This window comes from Heterodontus francisci, chromosome 9, assembly GCF_036365525.1.
Source record: "Heterodontus francisci isolate sHetFra1 chromosome 9, sHetFra1.hap1, whole genome shotgun sequence".
NCBI lineage: Eukaryota > Metazoa > Chordata > Chondrichthyes > Heterodontiformes > Heterodontidae > Heterodontus > Heterodontus francisci.
The window spans coordinates 23,591,365-23,615,202 of record NC_090379.1 but is presented as its reverse complement, the minus strand read 5'-3'; the positions used below and the strand labels follow the sequence as shown (position 1 = coordinate 23,615,202).

Here is a 23,838-nt window from a genome sequence, read left to right as displayed (position 1 = left end):
AGTGAGGCTGCATGAAATGACAAGATTGAAGGGGTGGCCATGTATTTGGGTAGGAGAGTTTATATGAAGGGAAAGATTTAGAGGGGAAAGGAGGGCAGTAAACTCAGAGGAGAGAGAACAAGTAGATTTGAGATGAAGGTTGAAGTCATCGAGGATGAGAAGTCACTCGGTGCAGAGCCAAAGGGAGGAAAAAAGAGAACATATCTCAAGTGAGAAACGTAATGTGATGCTTGAGCGGGCAGTACAGAACAAGGGTTTTAAAAGAGAGATGTGAGGGTTCTAACAAGGTGGAACAAGGCTCAAAGGAGAAGTTACTCAAGGAGTAGGGAACGTTGTGAATTAAAGACAAGGGTTACATGAACACCATAGCAATTTGAGTGGGACAAATAGTAGAAAGTATAGCCAAGCAGGGAAGCTTCATTAAGGGGAAAGGTGTCATCATCCCTCAATCACATCACCATCAAGGCCATGCTGCCAATGTAATCATCCAGAATAAGCTCATAGATGGCAAGGACCTTATTTACAAGTGAGCTTACATTCTAGAAGGAGATGTGGAGAGGGGCAATGATAGCCAATCCACTGGCAGAATCCAGCAGGTCAGAGCTGGGAGCAATGACAGGGATGGGAAGGAGGTTGGTGAGATTAAGATCTAAATGAGACATAGTTTATTCCTGTTTTATGCTGGTAAACCAAAGTCATCTTCTTGGCCTCCCACTTGCATCCATGTGCCTCTGGCCTTGATTCTCTAGCTGCCACATCAGCCTATATCAGGAGATACACCATGAGCTGACATGCTCCCCCACTTTCTTCCACTTCTGTAACACTGCCTTCGCTTCTATCTCTTCCCTACTGCTACCAAAACCCTACCTCACACTCTTGGGCTCACATTCTGTAAAGTTCTTCTGCACAGCCTCAAGCATCTGCAAATTGCAACTCATTCAAACTTCAACAATCTGTCTGTCACTATTCTAAAACCCGATTGATTCCTCCAGGTCCAAGAAATTGATTCTCATCTTCCATTTCAAATCCCTCTATGACCTTACCTTAATGATCTCCTCAAGCCTTCTTTCCGACATGATTCCTATGTTACTCTGGCACTAGACTGTTTGTTCCCCACTCCCCATCTATGTGTCCAGCTGCGACACTCCTATCATCTGGAGCAATTCTGCCACCCCTCCCTTAACCAGCTCTATTTTCTCTCCTGTTTGTTGTCTGTTGTTTTGCCCTCTTCAATGTAAGATGTTTTAAAGTGTCTTCCTGAAATATAGAAATGTAATTTGTTGTATCAAGCACAGCACCGTTTGGAAGAGAATAATTTCTGGAAAGATAATGTGCTGGAAGGGTGTCAATATACAAAAAAGAGAGAATGTGTGCCTTATCTGTGACTGAATAAATTGGTCGAAAAATGTAACATTGGGGAAAAAAAAGAATCGGAATTGAGCACTTGCAGTTTTTGGATAATTCTACTGGGGATTCAGTCAGAGAATAATAATGGCTTTTTGCCAACACACCATATGCATGTGATACATTTCAAGTCATTTTCCTTATTATAACAGAAACAAACCAAATTAGGTGCATCTATCCTATATAGTATGGTAGCATAGCAGTTATCTTACTGGACTCGTAATCCAGAGGTTTGGACAAATAATCTGACTGGTGTGAGTTTAAATCTCCACCATGGTTATTTGTTAATTTGAAATTAATTCAATCAATCTAGAATACAAGTTAGCATTGGTAATGGTGATCATGAAGCTATCAGATTGTCATTAAAAACCCAACTGGTTGACGAACACTGTCCTTTATCATTCTCGCCTATATGTGACTCCAGACCCACAGCAATGGCCAAGCAAGCCACTCAGTTGTCACCACCATCTTTTCAAGGGCAATTAGGGATGGACAATAAATGTGGAGAGAGAAGCAGAGTTAACATTTCAGGTCCTGACCTTTCCTGAAACGTTGGGCTGGATTTTACGTCGGGCGGACGGGAGCTGGCCACTGACGTAGAAGTCAGTGGCGAAAATGCCTAGGCCCGGGGATCCGTCCCGCATTTTACGGGTCCCCGGGCTTTAATTGTTCCGAGGCGGAACTTCCACCTGCTTGAGGGAGGAAGTGCTGCCTAATTGAGCCGTCGGCCAATCATCGGGAGCGGTGGCCACTGCTGGGACTGCAGACCAGCTGAGGACATGGAGCCAAGAGTCCAGGTAAGTGGGGTTTGCCTCGCCGGGCTAATCGGCAGTGCCTGGCGAGGCAATGATGGTTGTTTGGGGGGTGGGTGGGGGTGGGGGGGAGTCTCGGGTCCTGGGGGTGTGGTTGGAGAAGTGGGGGCGACCCTCAATCGGGCAACCTCTGCCCGTTTGTCCGGCCCCGGCACCCCCCCCCCCCAAATCAGCCCCCCTCCCCTGCCCCCCCCCCACCCTGGTATGCTGAGAGACCTCCAGGTTTCATTGGGTGGCCTTTCATGTCTCCCGGACGCCCACTTGCCACAGGTAAAATCCCTGTGGAGGTGGGCGAAGGCCCTTTAGTGGCCGTTAGCAGTACATTCACCATTGTTGCAAACTGCAACTTTGTGTATTTTTGTTCTATCCTCTCGCAATAAAAAAGACGGAATGGTGGAGACATTTTTAGTCCAACTCCTTGCCTTTGTGCATATATTTCAGGCTGTGTTGGAGCTACGCCTTTTTGAAGTTGATGGTCAGCATCAGTAGTTTCCTGGGTTGTGCATGTATCTGTTTCATCAGTGGAAAGATAGTTGAGAGAACAATTGCTTGCAGTTTAAAAAAAATGTTAATTGAAATGGTACATATAGATTATTTAACTCGACCTGTGAGCTCCAGACTGGAGGACAGGAGTTTAAGATCAACAAACAACACTTAAATTCAAAGGGACAGTAAGTAGTGCAGGTGGCAGCAGGAAATTTTTTTTTATTTGTTCATGGGATGTGAGTGTCATTGGCAAGACCAGCATTTATTGCCCATCCCTAATTGTCCTTGAGAAGGTGGTGGTGAGCTGCCTTCTTGAACTGCTGCAGTCCATGTGGTGTAAGATCATCAGAAGATCACAAGAAATAGGAGCAGGAGTAGGCCATTCGGCCCCTCGAGCCTGCTCTGCCATTCAGTAAGATCATGGCTGATCTGATTGTGAACTTAACTCCACTTTCCTGCTGGCCCCCCATAACCCTTGGCTCACCTGTAAATCAAAAATCTGTCCAAGTTGGCCTTGAATATATTCAATGACCCACCCTCCACTGCTCATCTCTGTCTTAAATGGGAGACCCCTTATTTCTATACTATGCACCCTAGTTCTAGATTCACCCAAAAGGGAAACATCCTCTCAGCATTTACCCCGTCAAGCCCCCTCAGAATCTTATATGCACCCTTTATTTTACATAGCCTTTCCATGTTCTTCCTACCAAAATGTATCACTTCACACTAATGGAATTTCATTAAATTCCATCTGCCCCGTGTCCACCCATTCCACCAGCCTGTCTATCTCCTCTTGAAGTCTATCACTATCCTCCTCACAGTTCTCTTTTGTGTCATCAGCAAATTTGAAATTGAAGATCACCACACACATAAACAGGCAGGAATGGGAGAGCTGAGGAAAGGATATCTTATATAAAAAAAAAAGATATTCTGAAAGGTTCCTTCAGCTCTGGAAGCTTAGTTTCATTTATTTGTTAAGCTGTTCACAGCCTGTGTTGAGTTAATCAGTCTGAATGGTGGCATAGCATTCGTCTGAGCATCTTTGCCTATTAAAGAGATTGGTGGAAGATTAGGAAGAAATAAAATAGGCTTGTCACTGCTGATCACGATCTAACCCTGGCAGACTACAAAACGTGACAGGTAGCACAGCCAACCTACCATTCCTCGAACACACACACACACACAAAAAGGAATCTGGAGCAAGGACCCTAGCTGGTTTCCTCACCTCCCCCAAAAACATAAACCCTTCACTGTTTTTCTAGTCTGGAGTGTTGAGACCAATGAACATACTGTTAGCCCAACTGAGGAATGCTACCTCACCAATGCGGGAATTGGAGCTGGACATTCCTGATCTGTGTGGTACAGTTACCCCTTTGCCAAGTGACTCCTCACAAAAATTTCAAACAACCGAACCAAAATGAGCAAACAGGCACACCCACAATTGCATAGGGACATAGACAGATCGATGGGAATTAGACAGTTATATGAAAAGGAAGAATGTGCAGGGTTACGGGGAGAAGGCAGGGGAATGGAACTAAGGGAATTGCTCTTTCAGAGAGCCAGTGCAGACACGAAGGGCCGAATGGCCTCCTTCTGCACTGCAACGATTCAGTGATTCTGAGTGACTGCACAAAACTATACCAAATAGAGTTCATGGTGGGCAAGTGTGAGGCCATCTGCTTCGGAGCCAAGAAAGATAAATCATAGTACCTTCTAAATAGTGAAATACTAGGCAGTATAGAGGAGAAAAAGGACACAAATCATTAACCACTAGTCGACAGGCACAAAAAATATATCAAAAAGGTTAATGGAAGAATGGTCCTAATCTCAAGTGGGAGTGGAACTGAAAAGGGACAAAGTTATGCTTCAGGTGTGGAAACCCTTGCCTAGATGGCATCTGGAGAACAGTATACAATTTTGTGCATGGACCTCAGGCAGGATACATTGGCCTTGTAGGAAGTGCACTGCAGATTCACCAGACTGATACTGGGGCTTAGAGGGCTAAAGTATAAAGAAAGGTTGCATGAACTTGGCTTTCTCAGTTTTTTCAGTTTCAACACCCTTGTGTAATTTTGATATAATCACGATGTCAGGAATGAGATGAACTGTGCTGATTGTGTTATTCAAGCAACATTACTTCAAATAAAAACACTTAGATCCCATATTTGTGTTTGCAATGGCCCGCCACCATGGTTCACATGTTTATTTACATCTGTGTCAGTCTCCGTGGGAGAGTAGACATTTAAGAATTTTTATTAAATTACCCCTGAAAACATTTAGGGTAAATTACTGTAACCTAAACAATTGCAGCTGCCTCGTTACATGATCTTGCTTCATGCCGATAAATATCTCAACGTTCAAATCCATTCATACAATTACCTTCTATTTCCTTCCCATTCACTAGGCAGTCCTAAATTATCTAAGTGACACATTATCAAATAAGCTAGCTTACTGCAACATAACAACAAACTACCTCTTCTCCTGCAGCTATCTCATTGCATCATGAGTCCCAGGGGGTCTATCTATCTGGCTGAATTTTAATTCATGCTAATACCCTTGACCGGATCATGCTGACTCATGGCCTTAGAAATGATACTTTATCTGGTGGCAATTTACTGTGCCAAATAGCTATGCCAAGTATATGTGTTCCTGTCACAATTCTGGATATGAGTTTTTGAATTTTATCTGGATACTGGGGATGTAAAGATCTCTTGGAGCACAGTTAAAAATGAGTAGGCTGTTTCCATCCATGGGCTAGGACAACATGACATTAAAAATAACTGAAGCTGTTGAACATCTGGGGTGAGGTGGACTGAAGTCATCTTAGTTAGTTAGACTCAGAAGGTTGTGGGTTCAAGTCCTACCCTCGGACTTGAGCACATAATCTAGACACTTCAGTTCAGTAGTGAGGGAACACTCCACTGTCACGGGTCTTTTCCATTGATCAGATCTTAAATTGAGGTCCTAGCTGCCTAGTTGAGTTGTTCAGGTGGGTGTTTGAGATCCAGTGGCACTATTTGAAGAGAAGAGAGTTGCCTCAACCAGCCTTACCAAAAATAGGTTAAATCGTTAACTCAGCTGTTAGTGGAATTTTTCTGTGCACTGAACGACTGTAATTCTACCAGCCTAACTGAAGTTTCATCCTTCGTGTTTTGAATCCACCCAGGATTACAGGTATCTCCGAGAAATACAACGTTCCTTGGACTGCTGTTCTCGCCGCATCCTGAGATCCACACTCAGTGCCTTGTGCCGCCACATGTGCACACTGGACCTCTCTCTCCAGAAGCACCACCTCACCTTATCTCAAAGCTGTTCTACTCCGCAGTTTCATTTCATCCTTCCTCTTATCTGACGCATTAACAAAAACCTTTTTTCTTCCTTTCGGGTGTTAAGGAACGCAAACTCCAGCAGCTGATGGGTACTAATGCCCCTCCAGATCCTTCTTAACATTCACTTCCCTCTGACCCCACCCCTTTGGATCTGACCCTTTCTGTGTATTCACTATATCCTCTGACCTTCCCCTCTCTGACGCTGAACGTTCTGTACTCGGCAAAGGACTTGGCTTTATCCCCTTACACCTCCACCTCAATGGATTTCGTGCTCGGCATGACGTTGAGGTCTTCTTCCGTCGCCTCCGCCTCCGGGCTCACTTCTTTGACCAGGAGTCCTCCCCGCAACCAGCAGACCCATTCAACCACCTCCAGCATTACCCCTCTACCTGGACGCCTCCCTTTCGCCTCTTACCCTCTCTTGATCTTTTCATTGTAAACTGTCGGCGAGACATCGGCTGTCTCAGTTTCTCTGCCCCCCTCACTCACTCTAACCTGCCCACATTGCCACACTCCGTTCTCTCAGGTCTAACCCCGACATTGTCATCAAACCTGCAGATAAGGGTGGTGCTGTTGTTATATCATATCAACCTCTACCTTGCAGAGGCTCAGCGCCAACTCTCAGATATGTCTTCCTACTTCCCCCGGACCATGATCCCACCACCAAACATCAAGCTACTGTCCACAGAACTGTCACTGATCTCATCTCCTCTGGAGATCTTCCCTCTATGGCTTCCAACCTCATAGTCCCACAAACCTGGACAGCCCGCTTCTACCTCCTTCCCAAAACCCACAAACAGGACTGTCCCAGCAGACCCATTATTTCAGCTTGTTCTTGCCCCACTGAACTTATTTCTTATCTTGACTCTATCTTTTCTCCCCTGGTCCAGTCTCTTCGCACCTACATTCGTGACTCTTCTGACGCCCTAAGTCATTTTAACAATTTCCAGTTTCCTGGTCCTAACCGCCTCCTCTTCACTATGGACATCCAATCACTCTACACCTCCATCACCCACCAGGATGGTTTGAGGGCTCTCCGCTTCTTCCTTGAACAGAGGCCCAACCAGTCCCCATCCACCACCACCCTCCTCCGCCTGGCTGAACTTGCTCTCACATTGAACAACTTCTCCTTCAACTCCATTCACTTCCTTCAAGTAAAAGGTGTTGTTATGGGTACCCGTATGTGTCCTAGATATGCCTGTCTTTTTGTGGGATATGTCGAACATTCCTTGTTCCAGTCCTACTCAGGCCCCCTCCCCCAACTCTTTTTCCGGTACATTGATGACTGTATCGGTGCCGTTTCCTGCTCCCGCCCGGAACGGGAAGACTTTATCAACTTTGCTTCTAATTTCCACCCTTCTCTCACCTTTACATGGTCCATCACCGACACTTCCCTTCCCTTCCTCGACTTCTCTGTATCCATCTCTGGAGATAGGCTGTCTACTAATATTCATTATAAGCCCACCGACTCCCACAGCTACCTTGACTACACTTCTTCACACCCTGCCTCCTGTAAGGACTCCATTCCATTCTCCCAGTTTCTCCGTCTCCGACGCATCTTCTCTGATGATGCTTCCTTCTACTACGGTGCTTCTGATATGTCTTCCTTTTAACTCAACCAAAGATTCCCCCCCACTGTGGTTGACAGGGCCCTCAACCGTGTCCGGCCCATTTCCCGCACCTCTACCCTCACCCCTTCCCCTCCCTCCCAGAACCGCGACAGGGTTCCCCTTATCCTCACTTTCCACCCCAACAGCCTCCAGATCCAAAGGATCATCCTCCGCCACTTCCGCCACATCCAGCGTGATGCCACTACCAAACACATCTTCCCCTCCCTTCCCCTGTCAGCATTCCGAAGGGATCGTTCCCTCCGTGACACCCTCGTCCACTCCTCCATTACCCCCACCACCTCGTCCCCTTCCCAAGGCACCTTCCCCTGCAATCACAGGAGGTGTAATACCTTCCCATTTACCTCCTCTCTCCTCACTATCTAAGGCCCCAAACACTCCTTTCAGGTGAAGCAGCGATTTACGTGTATTTCTTTCAATGTAGTATACTGTATTCGCTGCTCACAATGTGGTCTCCTCTACATAGGGGAGACCAAATGCAGATTGGGTGACCGCTTTACGGAACACCTCCGCTCAGTCCGTAAGCAGGACCCTGAGCTTCCGGTTGCTTGCCATTTCAACACCACCCCCCACCAACCCCCGCCCTGCTCTCATGCCCACATATCTGTCCTGGGATTGCTGCAGTGTTCCAGCGAACATCAACGCAAGCTCAAGGAACAGCATCTCATTTCCCGATTAGGCACGCTACAGCCTGCCGGACTGAACATTGAGTTCAATAATTTCAGAGCATGATGGGCCGTCCTTTTATGTTTAGTTATTTTTTTCTTTTTTCTTTGGTTATTTTATTTTAGTTTATTTTAATTTGTTTAGTTTGTTTCTACTGTGCCTACCCACTGTTTGTTTTTTTTTTAATGTTTGTGTTTGGCGTGCTTTGTGCTTTACAGTCTATTCACATCCTCTCTGTACTAATGCTTTGTCTTCCAACACACCAGTAACATACCGTTTGCCTTTGTTCCATGACCTTCTGGTCAGTTATTCTCTGTGACCACCTGTCCTATCAACACCTTCTCTTTTGTTATCTCTTGTACCCCACCACCCCAGCCCCCAACCCCCGCTTTACTTGCTTAACACCTTTTACATTTCTAATATCTGCCAGTTCTGATGCAGGGTCACTGACCTGAAACGTTAACTCTGCTTCTCTCTCCACAGATGCTGCCAGACCTGCTGAGTATTTCCAGCATTTCTTGTTTTTAATGTGATTCATCATTCTCTTGGTGAGAGATGTTATAAATGTAAGTTTTTTTGATTATTTTATTGATTTTTTAAAAAATCCAAATGTTGATGGGCTTCTGGGTAGAATATTGTGCATTGCAAGAGTTGTAAGGGCCGATTTTCTGTCAGTGGAATGAGACCTGAGGGGCACCTGACAAATGCCACACAGCAGAGATGCAGTATGGCTCTTGTATTAATAAATCATTTTCTGACACACTTGCACATGTGGATGTTAGAAATTCAGCAGCATTCCTGATACCCAGTGCTTCTAAAGAGATCAGGACAGGAACTATATATGATGTTTTCTTGTGATTACCCTATCATTTGAATACATTGCCTAAATATAGCCAGGCTTATTGAATATCTGCCATCACTTATGAAAGTTCCAAAGAGCAGTGGGGTGTGTGGGGGTGGGGGGTGGGGGGCGGTGGTGCTGGTGGGCGGGTAGTGGTCAGTGTTCATAATCGTTCTTGGTGAATGAATGAAGATGGGCTGAATGGCTTTCCTCATCCTTAACTATTTTCTAAGCTCTGGAATTCCCTCACCAAGCCTCTCTACCTCGCTTTCCTACTTTAAGGCACTCCTTAAAACCTACAACCTACAACTTGTCCTAATAACTCCTTATTTTTTTAATTCATTCATGAAATGTGAGCATCGCTGGCCAGGCCAGCATTTATCGCCCATCCTTAATTGCCCTTGAGAAGGTGGTGGTGAGCTGACTTTTTGAACCGCTTCAGTTCATATGGTGTAGGTACACCCACAGTGCTGTTAGGGGGAAATTCCAGGATTTTGACCCAGTGGCAGTGAAGGAATGGCAATATAATTCCAAGATAGGATGGTGTGTAACTTGGAGGGGCACTTGCAGGGGGTGGTGTTACCATGCATCTGCTGCTCTTGTCCTTCCAGGTGTTAGAGGTGACAGGATTGGAAGGTGCTATCGAAGGAGCCTTAGTGAGGTGTTGCAGTGCATCTTGTACATGGTACACACCACTGCTACTGTGCATTGGTGGTGGAGGGAGTGAATGTCGGAAGTGGTGGATGGGGTACCAATCAAGCAGGCTGCTTTGTCCTGGTTGGTGTCGAGCTTCTTGAGTGTTGTTGGAACTGCCCCCATCCAGGCAAGTGGAGAGTATTCCATCACACTCCTGACTTGTGCCTTGTAGATGGCTTTAGGGAGTCAGGAGGGGAGTTACTCACTGCAGGATTCCCAGCCTTTGGCCTGCTCTTGTAGCCACAATATGGCTGGTTCAGTTAAGTTTCAGGTCAATGGTAACCCCCAGGATGTTGATGGTGGGGGATTCAGGAATCGTAATGCAGTTGAACATCAAAGGGAGATGGTTAGATTATCTCTTGTTGGAGATGGCCATTACCCATGTGGCTTGGTTTATGTTAATGTTTACAAAGCGCCTTTGGACGTTTAAGTTAAAGGCGCTATATAAATGCAAGTTGTTATGATCTTGTGAACCAGAACACCACACAGGCTGACAGAAAAAGGATACTGGACTTCAGTGCTTATGTAATAAGCAGTTAGGTATACAAATTTATATAATTCTTGTTAAATATTAGGGCCCATGTGGTATCTGTATTTTCGCCTCAATTACACAAAACTATAATGGCCATGGAGTCTATTGGAACCATTTTTTTTGGAGGGTTGTGCATGGAAGTATGTGTGTGGTGGAAATGAATGAATGAATGAATGAATGAATGAATAATTGAATGGTTGATTGATTGAATGAATGGTTGATTGATTGAATGATGAATGGTTGATTGAATGAATGAATGGTTGAATCACTATCGCAGTGCATCATTCATTTTCTCTTTATTGATTATGATTGCAGAATGCTGGCCATGTTGCTCCTCACGGTCCTTCTGATCAGAGCTGGGCAGGCTCAGGAGGCTGATTCAGCTGTGTCATTTACGGTAATTACCATTGAAAAACTTTAGAAAGATGCTCTTACAACAGACCAACTGAGGTATATGTCATAAAAAAGATTGGTAACCAAGGGAAGGAATAAAGAGGTGACCTTGTCCTGTTCACATGCGAATGTTAAGTGCCATGTGTGAATAGTTGATGTAGGTCCAAAACAAAATGATGTCTATTTTTGAAAGTATGCAGAATTGGGAACCAATGATAGCATTCATGATCACTTTAAGTATTGGGATTATAGGCATAACATTCGAACAGTACTTTTTAAAATTAGTTCATGGGATATGGGCATCGCTGGCTAAGCCAGCATTTATTGCCCATCTCTAATTGCCCTTGAGAAGGTAAGCTGCCTTCTTGAACCTTTGCAGTGCTGTTAGGAAGGGGGTTCCAGGATTTTGACCCAGCGACAGTGCAGGAATGGCAATATAGTTCCAAGCCAGGCTTGGTGGTGTTCCCATGCATCTGCTGCCCTTGTCCTTCTAGGTGGTAGAGGTCGTAGGTTTGGAAGGTTCTGTCAAAGGAGTCTTGGTGAGTTGCTGCAGTGCTTCTTGTGGATGGTACACACTGCTGCCACTGTGCGTTGGTGGTGAAGGGAGTGAATGTTGAAGGTGGTGGATGGGGTCCCATTCAAGCAGGCTGCTTTGTCCTGGATGGTGTTGAGCTTCTTGAGTGTTGCTGGAGCTGTATCCATCCAGGAATGTGGAGAGTATTCCATCACACTCCTGACTTGTGCCTTGTTGGTGGTGGACAGGCATTGGGGAGACGGGAGGTGAGTTACTTGCTGCAGAATTCCCAGCCTCTGACGTGCTCTTGTGGATACAGTATTTATGTGGCTGGTCCAGTTCAGTTTCTGATAAATGGTAAGCCCCAGAATGTTGACAGTGGGGGATTCAGCGATGGTAATGCCATTGAACATCAGTGGGATATGGTTAGATTCTCTCTTGTTTGAGATGGTCATTGCCTGGCACTTGTGTGGCGTGAATGTGACTTGCCACTTATCAGTCCTAGCATGAATGTTGTCCAGATCTTGCTGCATCTGGACATGAGTTGCTTCAGCATCTGAGGAGTTGCGAATGGTACTGAAGATTGTGCAATCATTAGGGAACATTCCCACTTCAGATCTTGTGATGGAGGGAAGGTCATTGATAAAGCAGCTGAAGATGGTTGGGTCTAGGACACTACCCTGAGGAACTGGAGTCAGAGGTGGGTGGAATGTTTGGGTCAGAGACCGAATCATTACTGGGGTGGGGAGGGGGGTGTCGGAGATGGGAGCAGTGTTTGGGGTCAGAGGTGGGAGCAGTGTTGGAGTTCAGAGGTAAGAGGAGTTTTTACTTATGTCTGCTAATGCAAACAAATGGATTATGACTGCAACATGCTAGCTGCCTTGTGAAAGGCAAATGGTTTCGGATATATGTAGAAATATATAAAACTTTGTAAAGATTGTGAGGGTAAAGAGTGAAAGATCATTTTCAGTGCTTGGGGAATCAGAACATTATACACAATAAACAGGCAATTAGTCAATTGGATTGAAGAAACAATGCTAAATTGTGAAACCTCCAATTGCTGGAGTTCACTTTACCCACTCACAATACATTCTGGTGTGCACTCATTTAACAAAGGCCCTGACCCCTTTACAAGAAATAGATTAATGCCTGTGTATAAAATAGTGAACACAATAACGTAGTTCGAGAGTTAAACATTAAATGTGATCTCACCTATAGTCAGTTTCACCCTAAAGGGTTGATTGGTTTCAATAAAAATTGTGAAGGAGGAAGATGTACAAATGAGTATCAGTATTTTTATATTTGAGGGGAGCACTGCTTCAGTCTTACCCCTGGAGAACTTCTCACCTCTGGCCCCCCAGCACTGCTCCCACCTCTGGCCCCCCAGCACTGCTCCCACCTCTGGCCCCCCAGCACTGCTCCCACCTCTGGCCCCCATCCCTTCAGCCTGGGATGTTGTCACCAATTTTAGCTCTGTCCTCCTATCAGTTATTTTTTGTTTTTTAGCTGCCTTGCTAAAATGCTGATGATTGTTAAGGAAACATTGAAGTTCTATGCTGTTCCACCTCCCTGTTTGAAGGAAACCGTGAACTGCTAAACATTTCTTATTGTGCAATGAAAAAAATTGGAAAATTGCCACAAGCAAAGTTAAGCTAGTGAAAGCCTACCTGCACCAGAATTTTAGTAAAGGTTACGAGACTTGCAGATCAAGAGGTAGCATGAAAAAAAGTTAGCTGATGAATACAACAAATCAGCAAATGAAAAACCACTGCTTACTTTGATGTGTCTTTAAATAAAGGGATTGTTTTGTGGTGTTTATTTCCAGCAGTGCTCCGATGGATATCGGTTGGACCGTTCGACTGGACAATGCAGAGGTGAGACTTACTTTCCAGGTGATGCAGCAACTTATCACATCTCGCAAAAATCTCAAAGCACCTCCTGCCACAATACATTATTTTGAAGTAAAGTTATTTTTATTTTTTTAAGCAAATGTAGCTACCATTTTGGGCACAGCAAGATCCAACAAACATAATTGAGATGAATGAGACGTTAATTTTCCCTTGGGTCTATTGGTTAGGGAAAGGAAAGGATAGCGCCGTTTACTGATCCCAGGACATCCCAAAGCACTTTACAGCCAAAGAAGTACTTTTGAAGTGTAGTCACTATTGTAATGTAAGGAAACTCAGTAAGGTCCCACAAAAACAATCAGATAATCAGTTTTACCGATGTTGGCTGATGAATATGCGAGAACTTCACTGCTGCACTTTAAATAGTTGAATAATGCCATGGAAATGCTTATTCCTACCCGAGAGGGCATTTGGTGCCTCGGATTAATGTTTCATCTGAAAGAAGGCAGTGCAGTACACCCTCAGTACTTCATGGAAGCATCAGCCTGGATTATGTACTGAAGTCTCAGGAATAAAGCTGGGAATCATCAACAATTTGACTCAGAGGTGAGATTGCTGCCCCTGAACCAAGGCTGAGACCTTGAGGGAGAAATCTAGGCCACCCCATCAGCAACACTCCCTGCTCTTCAAATAGTGCCATGGAATTTTTAACCTCCTTCTAAACCAGAAAAAAAATTTCGATTTAACATCTCAGCCAAAGGGTAGCACTCTGACAGTACAGCAGTTGTACTCTTGTGTGTGTTGGGGTTGCTGAAATCTTCCTACGCATTGCACCATCTCTTTATTTCAGTACTAGAGCTGTGTCATCATGCTCCAGATCTCACTCTGGTATTAGTATGGTCCGTTGATTGCTGTACCTTTTGTTAGGGAGGGAGAGGGATAGCCAGATCCCATTGTGCCAACCACTCAGTGACTCAATAAGGCAAAATCACTGGTGGAAGAGTTAAAAAAGTTAGAGTGGGTTTACAGTGAGTGGCTGCTAAAAGGAGGAAATCATTGAACAAGGAGTCAAAATCAACGTGATCTCTCAACTGTTCTTTTTTTTAATTTGCACAGATATTAATGAATGCCAAACCATCCCAGATGCCTGTAAAGGGGACATGAGATGCATCAATCACAATGGTGGATACTTGTGCTTGCCGAGGACTGCTGCACTCGTCCTGGCAAATGGACCATCCAATCCCACGTACCCTGTGTCTTCACAAACAGGGCATTCTGAAACTTCGATCTACCAACCAGCCTCAATACCCAGATATCCTGTTCCAGCCAGATCTCTGGTCTGTCGTTTTGGCTACACCGTGGATGACAATAACAACTGTGTGGGTACGTCACTGCTTTACTTATTAGAATTAGAATTAGAACATTACAGCGCAGTACAGGCCCTTCGGCCCTCGATGTTGCGCCGACCATCTGACCTACATTATTCCATTTTCATCCATATTTCTATCCAATGACCACTTAAATGCCCTTAAAGTTGGCGAGTCTACTACTGTTGCAGGCAGGGCGTTCCACGCCCCTACTACTCTCCGAGTAAAGAAACTACCTCTAACATCTGTCCTATATCTTTCACCCCTCAACTTAAAGCTATGTCCCCTCGTGTTTGCCATCATCATCCGAGGAAAAAGACTCTCACTATCCACCCTATCTAACCCTCTGATTATCTTGTATGTCTCTATTAAGTCACCTCTCCTCCTCCTTCTCTCTAACGAAAACAACCCCAAGTCCCTCAGCCTTTCCTCGTAAGACCTTCCTTCCATACCAGGCAACATCCTAGTAAATCTCCTCTGCACCCTTTCCAAAGCTTCCACATCCTTCCTATAATGCGGTGACCAGAACTGCACGCAATACTCAAAGGCTCATCTGCAAAAATGAACCTGCCCATTGCTCCCACCTTAAACTGCCCTGTTTTTTAAATCTGAAAAAAGTGGTACATTTATTTTTGAAGCTTTTAAGCACCACCTACTGTACAGGTAAGAATAACATTACAGACCATAATACAAGATGAATCATCTGATACATTCTCATATACAAGTACAATCTTCCCATCCAATGGTTCAGGGAGAGGAAAAAAAATGAAGACATCTAAATGACTAATTTGAAATTTTCAAGGTTATGCTGATTTGGCCCACTGTACACTATGAATTCAAATATCTGGAAATGCAGGTTAAAATGAGAAAAGTAAGAGTAAGAAGGGAATATGTTCGGTAGAACTTTTTGGGAGAAGTAACCAGGGAAGGCCATAAACAAGCCCTAGATGTTATGTGGAGAATGGGGTAATTGAGATGTAATGAGCTAAAAACTAGGTGGAGTTGAATTGAATTGAATGAGCCTGTTTGGCAAATGGTTGTTTTCTGTTGCTAAAATCTTTGGAGACATATTTTCTGACCAGTGCTGCTCCCACGCACATGCTTATTGCACTTGCCAATAGCCAGTGGACTCTGATGTTTTCGATTAATATAGCCACAGGGCTCTCTTGGTTACTGTTTCTACCCTTGGGGTGGGCCTGCATTGGGATTGTGCCAAGAGACACCTCTCTCCCTACAAGCACAGTGCACCTTAGGTACATGGTGTCTGTCAGGTGCTCTTTGGGAATTCAGATGAAAATCTACCCTTTGGACTCTCAGCCTTGAAAAGAAGTGAATGAATGGTGACTTTATTGAGGTGCATAAAATATTGAATGGACCAAGAAAGGTTAATCCAAAGCAATATTTCAAATGAAAGCACAACTACAGGATAATATAGAAAGTGAGGACTGATGTCAGGAAATACTTTTTCAAGCAAAGAATAATAAATACATGGGATAAAAACAAGAAGGGTCACTGACCTGAAACGTTAACTCTGCTTCTCTTTTCACAGGTGCTGCCAGACCTGCTGAGTGGTTCCAGCATTTTTCTTGTTTTTATTTCAGATTTCCAGCATCCGCAGTATTTTGCTTTTAATAAATACATGGGAGTGTTTTCCAGGTGGGACAGCAGAGGAAAAACTCTGGAGGATTTCTGTGGCCGTTATATGCTGTGATGGGAGAGGAGGAGCACCAGGTTTCTCTGGAAGGATGTACTAAAAGGGCCAAATTGCTTCCTCATGTGGATTGTTTGACTTTTGTAATAAAGGGCTGTTTAGGGACTAACAACTATTTTAATTAAACCTTTCAGCAGATGGATATCTTGCCATCTGTGGCTATTACCATGTCATTACTTTGTAAATTGCTTTTTAACAGTTGTGTAAACATATTAGTTGGTTCTTATTCAAAGGCAAATTTGATTCTAAACAACCCCACTCAGGCTTCAGATTGTTTTCCCATTTTTTCCAAACTGCCCATCCCTAATTTCCCTTGAGAATGTGGTGGTGAGCCGCCTTCTTGAATATAATTGAATGGCTTGCTAGGCCATTTCAGAGGACAGTTAAGAGTCAACCACATTGCTGTGAGTCTGAAGTCACATGTAGGCCAGACCAGGTAAGGATGGCAGATTTCCTTCCCTAAAGGACATGAGTGAAGCAGTTGAGTTTTTACAATAATCCGGTGGCTTCCACATGAGGAAGCGATTTGGCCCTTTTAGTGCATCCTTCCAGAGAAACCTGTTGCTCCTCCTCTCCCATCACAATATCTAACAGCCACTGAAATCTTCCAGAATTTTTCCTCTGCTGTCCCATATGGAAAACACTCCCATGTATTAATCAGTGACGATTACTGATACCAGCTTTTTAATCCAAATGTATTTAACTAACTGAATTTAAATTACTCAGCTGCCATGGTGGGATTTGACTGCATGTCTCCTGATAGTTAGTCCTGGCTTCTGGATTATTAATCCAGTAATATAACCACTATCCTACTGTACTCCCTATGCTACCATACCCTGTATTTCAGATGTAGTTAAGAGTCAACCACGCTGATGTGGTACTAGAGTCACATATAGGCCAGACTAGGTATGGATAGAAGGAATTCTTCTCTCAAAGGTTCTGGTGAACCAGTTGGGTTCTGTATGACTCTACGCTATGCCCTGCCTTCTAGAGCAGTAGGGAAAACTGGGATTGATTTAATTGGTTTGTTTAGGTTTCCTACGAGCAAACTATTTGTTGTTTATAAATGATTTTTTCCAGGGCGAATGTAAGAAATGCAGCTGTTTAAAGATTGCATTTTTTATGTTCATTTATGGAACAAAACTAACCACATGGAAGTCGTATCTCTTTCACACTGAATAATGTGGCCTATGGTACGTGTTTGTGCCCAGAAATAAACTACAGATCTAGACTGTGCCCTTCAAACACATGTTTCAGTGAAAGGGAAATGAGATCAACCTTGCCAAATAAAAATAATGATTCTAAGGTTATTTGTGTAATTAGGCAGAAATGGCCAAAGTTGGTGACTAATGTAGGGAAAACAAAACTTGAACCAGACCCACTCCAAGACCAAGTGAAGCCAAGATGGCAGGCTCATACAGTATTTTGTGTTTTGGGTACACAGAAGCTTTCATGCAGTAACTTACTGCTTTAGAGTGTTGCTGTCGCACAATGACCGACTGAATCCTGTTCTGGAAAGTGCACTGAGTTTAAACAAGTCTCGTCAATTTAAGCAGCCACTCGATCCATTGGGCTGGATTTTACCGTCATGACAGGGGTCTCGGTGACAGGCCGGAAGGCGGGGGATGCGACCCCCACCTCGGCCCTGTTTTGGACTTCTGGCCAAATTCCATGCAAGGCAGCTAATTAATTGCCTGCCACCGGGGTCCCTGTCCCTTTAAGGATGGGGATCCAGCCCCCAAGAGCTGCCAGCCAATCAGAGGGTGGTGCCACTGGGAGCGGTGGCCAGTGCCGGTACTGCAGAAGGCTTAGGCCAGGAGCAGCACTGCAGGTAAGTGGGGTGGCCTCACCAGGGCCAGTCTGGCAAGCCCTGGCAAGGGGAGAGGGGTGTGGATGGTTGTTGAGGGCGGGGGGGCTGTTGGCAGAAGGGTGGTGTTTGCCACCGGGGCCCTCTGTGGACCACAGATTGCCCACAAGCCGGGCCCCCTCCACCCCAAGTCCACAGGGAGGCTGCCTGCTGTTACTGGGCGGCCTCCCCACGTGGCAGAGGTGGTAAAATGCCAGCAGCAGCAGAAAGAGGCTCTTAAATGGCCATTAATTCGCCTCTTAAAGGCCTGAATTGGCCTCTGAGAGGGAAAGGCCATCTTCTGCCTTCCCCACCCCCAACAAAATTGAATGGTGTCAGGAAGGTGATGGGCACTCCACCCTCTGCCTTCTCTTGCTATTTTACCCTCCACCCCACCTCCCAGCCCATCCCTAGGGGGCTGATAAAATTCAGCCATTGAGTCATGGTCCAAAGGGCTATGAGATCAACATCCTTCTAAATTCATTCTTGGGTTGCACATTGCTGGCAAGGTCGGCATTTATTGCCCGTCCTTAATTGCCCTGAGAAGCTGGTGGTGGGCTTTCTTCTTTAATTTCTGGTAGCGGTTTGATACAACTGAGTAGCTTTCTAGGCCACTTCTGAGGGCATTTGAGTCAGCCACATTGGTGTAGGATTGGAATCACAAATAGGTTAGTCCTGGAAGTCAGGTTTTGTTCGCTAAAGGACATTAGTTGGGCTTTGTGACAATCCAACAACTTCATAGTCACTTCTACAGTTACCAGTTTTTTATTTTCAGATATTTTTAAAAACTGAATTCAAATAATCAAACTGTTTAGCATGTTATGACCAGGTGATGGGCGATACAGTGTATGTCCTCCATTGCGTGGGGAGACTCCCCAGTAAAAGCTGGTGGCATCCCTGTGGGCTTGCAGGGTGAGCCCCTCCTGATTGGACTGATAGGGCACCCTGTGACCCAAGGAAGGCCTGCCTCCCCAGTTGCAAGGGCCACCCCTGTGGAAACACCCCACTTGCCCTAACCAATGACCCCAACCTCACACCACCCCACGCGGGTGCCTCTGCCTGACCCCGGTGATCCAACCCTTCTTACCTGGGTTCCAAGGTGGCATCCATGATGCTGCTCCTGGATAGTTGCAGCAGTAGCCACCAGTCCCAGCAACGCTACTGAGACTGAAGAGCTGCCAGGCCTCCGATTGGCTGGCAGCTCTTGGAGGCAGGATCGTCACCCTTAAAGGAGCCCCAACGCCAAGCGTTGCTTGATGCCACAGAATCAGATCAAAGCTCCCAGAAATGGCTGAGGCTTTCCAGCCCGCTGCCTGGGCCGCTGCCACCCCGACAAAATTCAGCCCAACACGTGTAGTGGAGCCTTTCAAGGCCAGAGGAAAAGAGAGGTTCTTGCACAAAAAAACGCCATGGCCCTCATAGAGTCTTTTTTCATTTGTTCATGGGATGTGGGTGTCGTTGGCTAGGTCAGCACTTATTGCCCATCCCTAATTGCCCTTGAGAAGGTGGTGGTGAGCTGCCAACTTGAACCGCAGCAGTCCGTGTGAGGTAGGTACACCCACAGTGCTGTTAGGAAGGGAGTTGCAGGATTTTGACCCAGCGACAGTGAAGGAACGGTGATATAGTTCCAATTCAGGATGGTGTGTGACTTGGAGGGGCACTTGCAGGTGGTGGTGTTCCCATGCATCTGCTGCTCTTGTCCTTCGAGGTGGCAGAGGTCGCGTGTTTGGAAGTTGCTGTCTAAGGAGCCTTGGTGCGTTGCTGCAGTGCATCTTGTAGATGGTACACACTGCTGCCACTTTGCGTCAGTGCTAGAGGGAGTGAATGTTTGTGGATGGGGTGCCAACAAGTGGGTTGCTTTGTCCTGGATGGTGTCGAGCTTCTTGAGTGTTGTTGGAGCTGCACTCATCCAGGCAAGTGGAGAGTATTCCATCACATTCCTGACTTATGCCTTGTAGGTGTTGGACAGGTTTTGGGGAGTCAGGAGGTGAGTTACTCGCCGCAGGGTTCCTAGCCTCTGACCTGTTCTTATAGCCACAGTATTTATATGGCTACTCCAGTTCAGTTTCTGGTCAATGGTAACCCTCAGGATGTTGAAAGTGGGGGATTCAGCGATGGTAATGCCATTGAATGTCAAGGGGAGATGGTGAGATTCTCTCTTGTTGGAGATGGTCATTGCCTGGCACTTGTGTGGCGCGAATGTTACTTGCCACTTATCAGCCCAAGCCTGGATATTGTCCAGGTCTTGCTGCATTTCTACACTGACTGCTTTTGCATCTGAGGAGTCGTGAATGGTGCTGTACATTGTGCAATCATCAATGAACATCCCCAATTCTGAACTTATGATTGAAGGAAGGTCATTGATGAAGTAGCTGAAGATGGTTGGGCCTAGGATACTACCCTGAGGAACTCCTGCAGTGATGTCCTGGAGCTGAAATGATTGACCGCCAAAAACCACAACCATCTTCCTTTGTACTGGGTATGACTCCAACCAGTGGATCATTTTTCTCCCTGATTCCCATTAATTCCAGTTTTGGTAGGGTTCTTTGAAGCCATACTCGGTCAAATGCTGCCTTGATGTCAAGGGCAATCACTCTCACCTCACCAATGCCTGGCAGTGTTAAAACTTGTGGGAATGAAAATTTGCCAAGAAGATCAAGAGAACAACAACTGCTGCGCTCCAACCTCTTGTGTGGGACCTTATTGAAAACCTTCTGAAAATCTAAATAAACCATATCCATTGGTTCCCCCTTATCTATTCTGCTCGTTACGTCCTTAAAAACTCTAACAGGTTTTTCAAACATGATTTCCCTTTTACAAATCCATGTTGACTCTGCCCAATCTGACCGTTAATGTCTAAGTGTCCAGTTATCCCCTCCTTTATAATAGATTCTATTATTTTCCCTGCAACTGATGTCAGGCTAACAGGTCTGTAGTTGCCCGTTTTGTCTCTCCGTCCTTCCTTAAATAGTGGGTTACATTTGCTACCTTCCAATCTTCAGGAACCGCTCCAGAATCTATAGAATTTTGAAAGGTGATCACCAACACATCCATTATTTTTACAGCCACCTCTTTCTACACTCTGGGATGTATATCATCAGGTCCAGTGGATTTATAAACTTTCAGTCCCATTAATTACTCCAGTACTTCTTTTTTGCTAATACTAATTTGTTTCAGTTCCTCATTCTCACTAGTCCCTTGTTTCTCTAGTATTTCTGGGAGGTTTTTGTATCTTCCTCCATGGAGACAGACACAAAGTATTTGTTTATTTGCTCTGCCATTTCCTTATTGCCCATTATAAATTCCCCTATCTCTGCCTGTAATAGGCACACATTTGTCTTTGCTAATCTTTTCATTTTTACATTTCGATAGAAGCTTTTGCAGTCCATTTTTTTGTTTCTCACCAGTTTACTTTCATATTCTATTTTCTCTTTCTTTATTGTTTCTTGGTCCTCCTTTGCTGAATTCGTAAATGCTCTCAATCCTCAGGCTTAATACGTTTTGGCAACTTTATAAGCCTTTGATCCAATACAATCTTTAACTTCTCTTGTTAGCCATGGTTGGATCACTTTTCCTGCTGTGCTTTTGTGCCTTAAAGAAATGTAAATTTAGTGTAAACCGTGTATTAATTCTTTAACTGTTAGCCTTTGCCTGTCTACCATCATACCTCCTAATGTAGTTTCCTAATGCACCACAGCCAATCTGCTGCACAGATAGAAAATATAGAATTGAGAGCAGGGCATCTTCCTTTTTTGCTTGTTAGATTTTCTCCCACCTCTCAGCTGGACAAGCTTCTGTGATGCTTCTCCCTGGGTCTCCCTCCTCTTTCTCCAGAGAGCTATTTTTAAGGTCAAACATGATTGTACACCTTTGCCTTTGTTGGGAGTCAGAGGTTTTCCTCCCTGTAGTGACCGTCAGTGGCCCAGGATGTGGCTACTTCGTACCTCCTTTGTTTCAGAAGAACCCATTCAATTCAGAAATGTCTCTTGATGGGTTTAGGACGGGTGCAATTGACATCTCTCAGCTTTGAATGTATTCTTTTGCCCTTGCCAGACAGTAGACAGTTGGAATACACAAACCAAGTCTTTTGACCTGCCTTGGCCATTTTGAAACACACTGTCCACTGTTTTAAAAGACAAGTCATTTTATGTAGCTCTTCAGGGCGAGTTCTTGTAGTTTCAATCACTGCACTTTACGTGAGCATCACATAATAAATGAAATATTTTTCAATGACAGTTGCAAAGACTGCCAGAGGAAGGAGAGCCTGTACATATTTACTGGACAGCTTTCAAGTCTGGGCCATTTATCATGGCTAATGAATTATAGGCACAAATTAACAGAAAAGATGAGTTTTCTCTCTTACCATTGATCAGTCTTTAATGGGGGGAAATCTCCTGGACAGCCAGGCAGGTTTTGGTGAAGGATCCTCATCGGAAAATATAAAATCTTAGACAGACGTCTGCCTCAATAATGCTCTTTTGTTACATTCAGTGCAGCTTACCAGGTGTGCGGACTAGTGGGTAAGCACAACTGGTTCTGCCCAAAATAAACAGAGCACTTAAAGCTCTATAACAACAAATTTGAAACCCATGTTAACGCAAATGGATAATGGTTGCTGCCTTTTGGATGCATATTCTACTTGCTCATGATTGGCGTGATAAATTTTTTTATCCAACAGGTTGCTGGCTTGAAGAGAACGCACTAGTGATCATGTTTTTTTTGGCCAGATTATTAGTTGTGAAGATACTCCTGTCACACTGGTCGTGGGTCAGTGTCATCTGTCTGTGTATACCCAAGATGGCAGCCTTTACTAGTTTCTCTGAATGCACGCAAGATGGAGCATACTATATTTTAACTGATTAGAACTTTTATTGATCATCTAGTATTGAGATGCAAGAATCAATGATATTGTAACAAACACTGCTGTATCGATGTACATTGTGCCCAACGAGTCTGTTGAAGCAACAAGAGGCCATTTGGAGATAACAGTGTCTAAAGTCATGAAATGAAACACAAGATCAGAGATTAAAAAGTTACTACCGGGATCTTGTTACATTCAAATTAACATAGAACAGGCAGAATATGAAATATACAGATTGGAATGAGGCTGAGATTCTTCTTCTTCTTTGGCCTCCTTATCTCGAGAGACAATGGATACGCGCCTGGAGGTGGTCAGTGGTTTGTGAAGCAGCGCCTGGAGTGGCTATAAAGGCCAATTCTAGAGTGACAGACTCTTCCACAGGTGCTGCAGATAAAATTGGTTATCGGGGCTGTTACACAGTTGGCTCTCCCCTTGCGCTTCTGTCTTTTTTCCTGCCAACTGCTAAGTCTCTTCGACTCGCCACACTTTAGCCCCGCCTTTATGGCTGTCTGCCAGCTCTGGCGATCGCTGGCAACTGACTCCCACGACTTGTGATCAATGTTACAGGACTTCATGTCGCGTTTGCAGACGTCTTTAAAACGGAGACATGGACGGCCGGTAGGTCTGATACCAGTGGCGAACTCGCTGTACAATGTGTCCTTGGGGATCCTGCCATCTTCCATGCGGCTCACATGGCCAAGCCATCTCAAGCGCCGCTGACTGAGCAGTGTGTATAAGCTGGGGATGTTTGGCCGCCTCGAGGACTTCTGTGTTGGAGATACGGTCCTGCCACCTGATTAGACCAGTTAATATTGGCTAACTAGTTGATCATGTGCTGTGGCAGAATAACAAATTATACTTAAAATTACCCAAGGCAATTAATTCACTCTACATTTCAAATGGCT

General features: G+C 44.9%; 1 protein-coding gene across 2 annotated transcripts in view; it reads left to right on the top strand.

Annotated features, from left to right (window-relative positions):
- fbln5 (fibulin 5) overlaps positions 1-23,838 on the top strand; it is a 100,768-nt gene that overhangs the window by 11,223 nt on the left and 65,707 nt on the right. The window contains exons 2-4 of one of the 2 annotated variants that reach the window (XM_068038683.1): positions 10,710-10,791; positions 13,130-13,175; positions 14,265-14,531. In XM_068038683.1, coding sequence (XP_067894784.1) covers positions 10,711-10,791; positions 13,130-13,175; positions 14,265-14,531 — 394 coding nt within the window. In that variant the 5' untranslated portion in view covers position 10,710. Of the gene's footprint in view, positions 1-10,709; positions 10,792-13,126; positions 13,176-14,264; positions 14,532-23,838 lie in introns of both variants that reach the window. The other variant, XM_068038682.1, reaches the window with a different exon arrangement.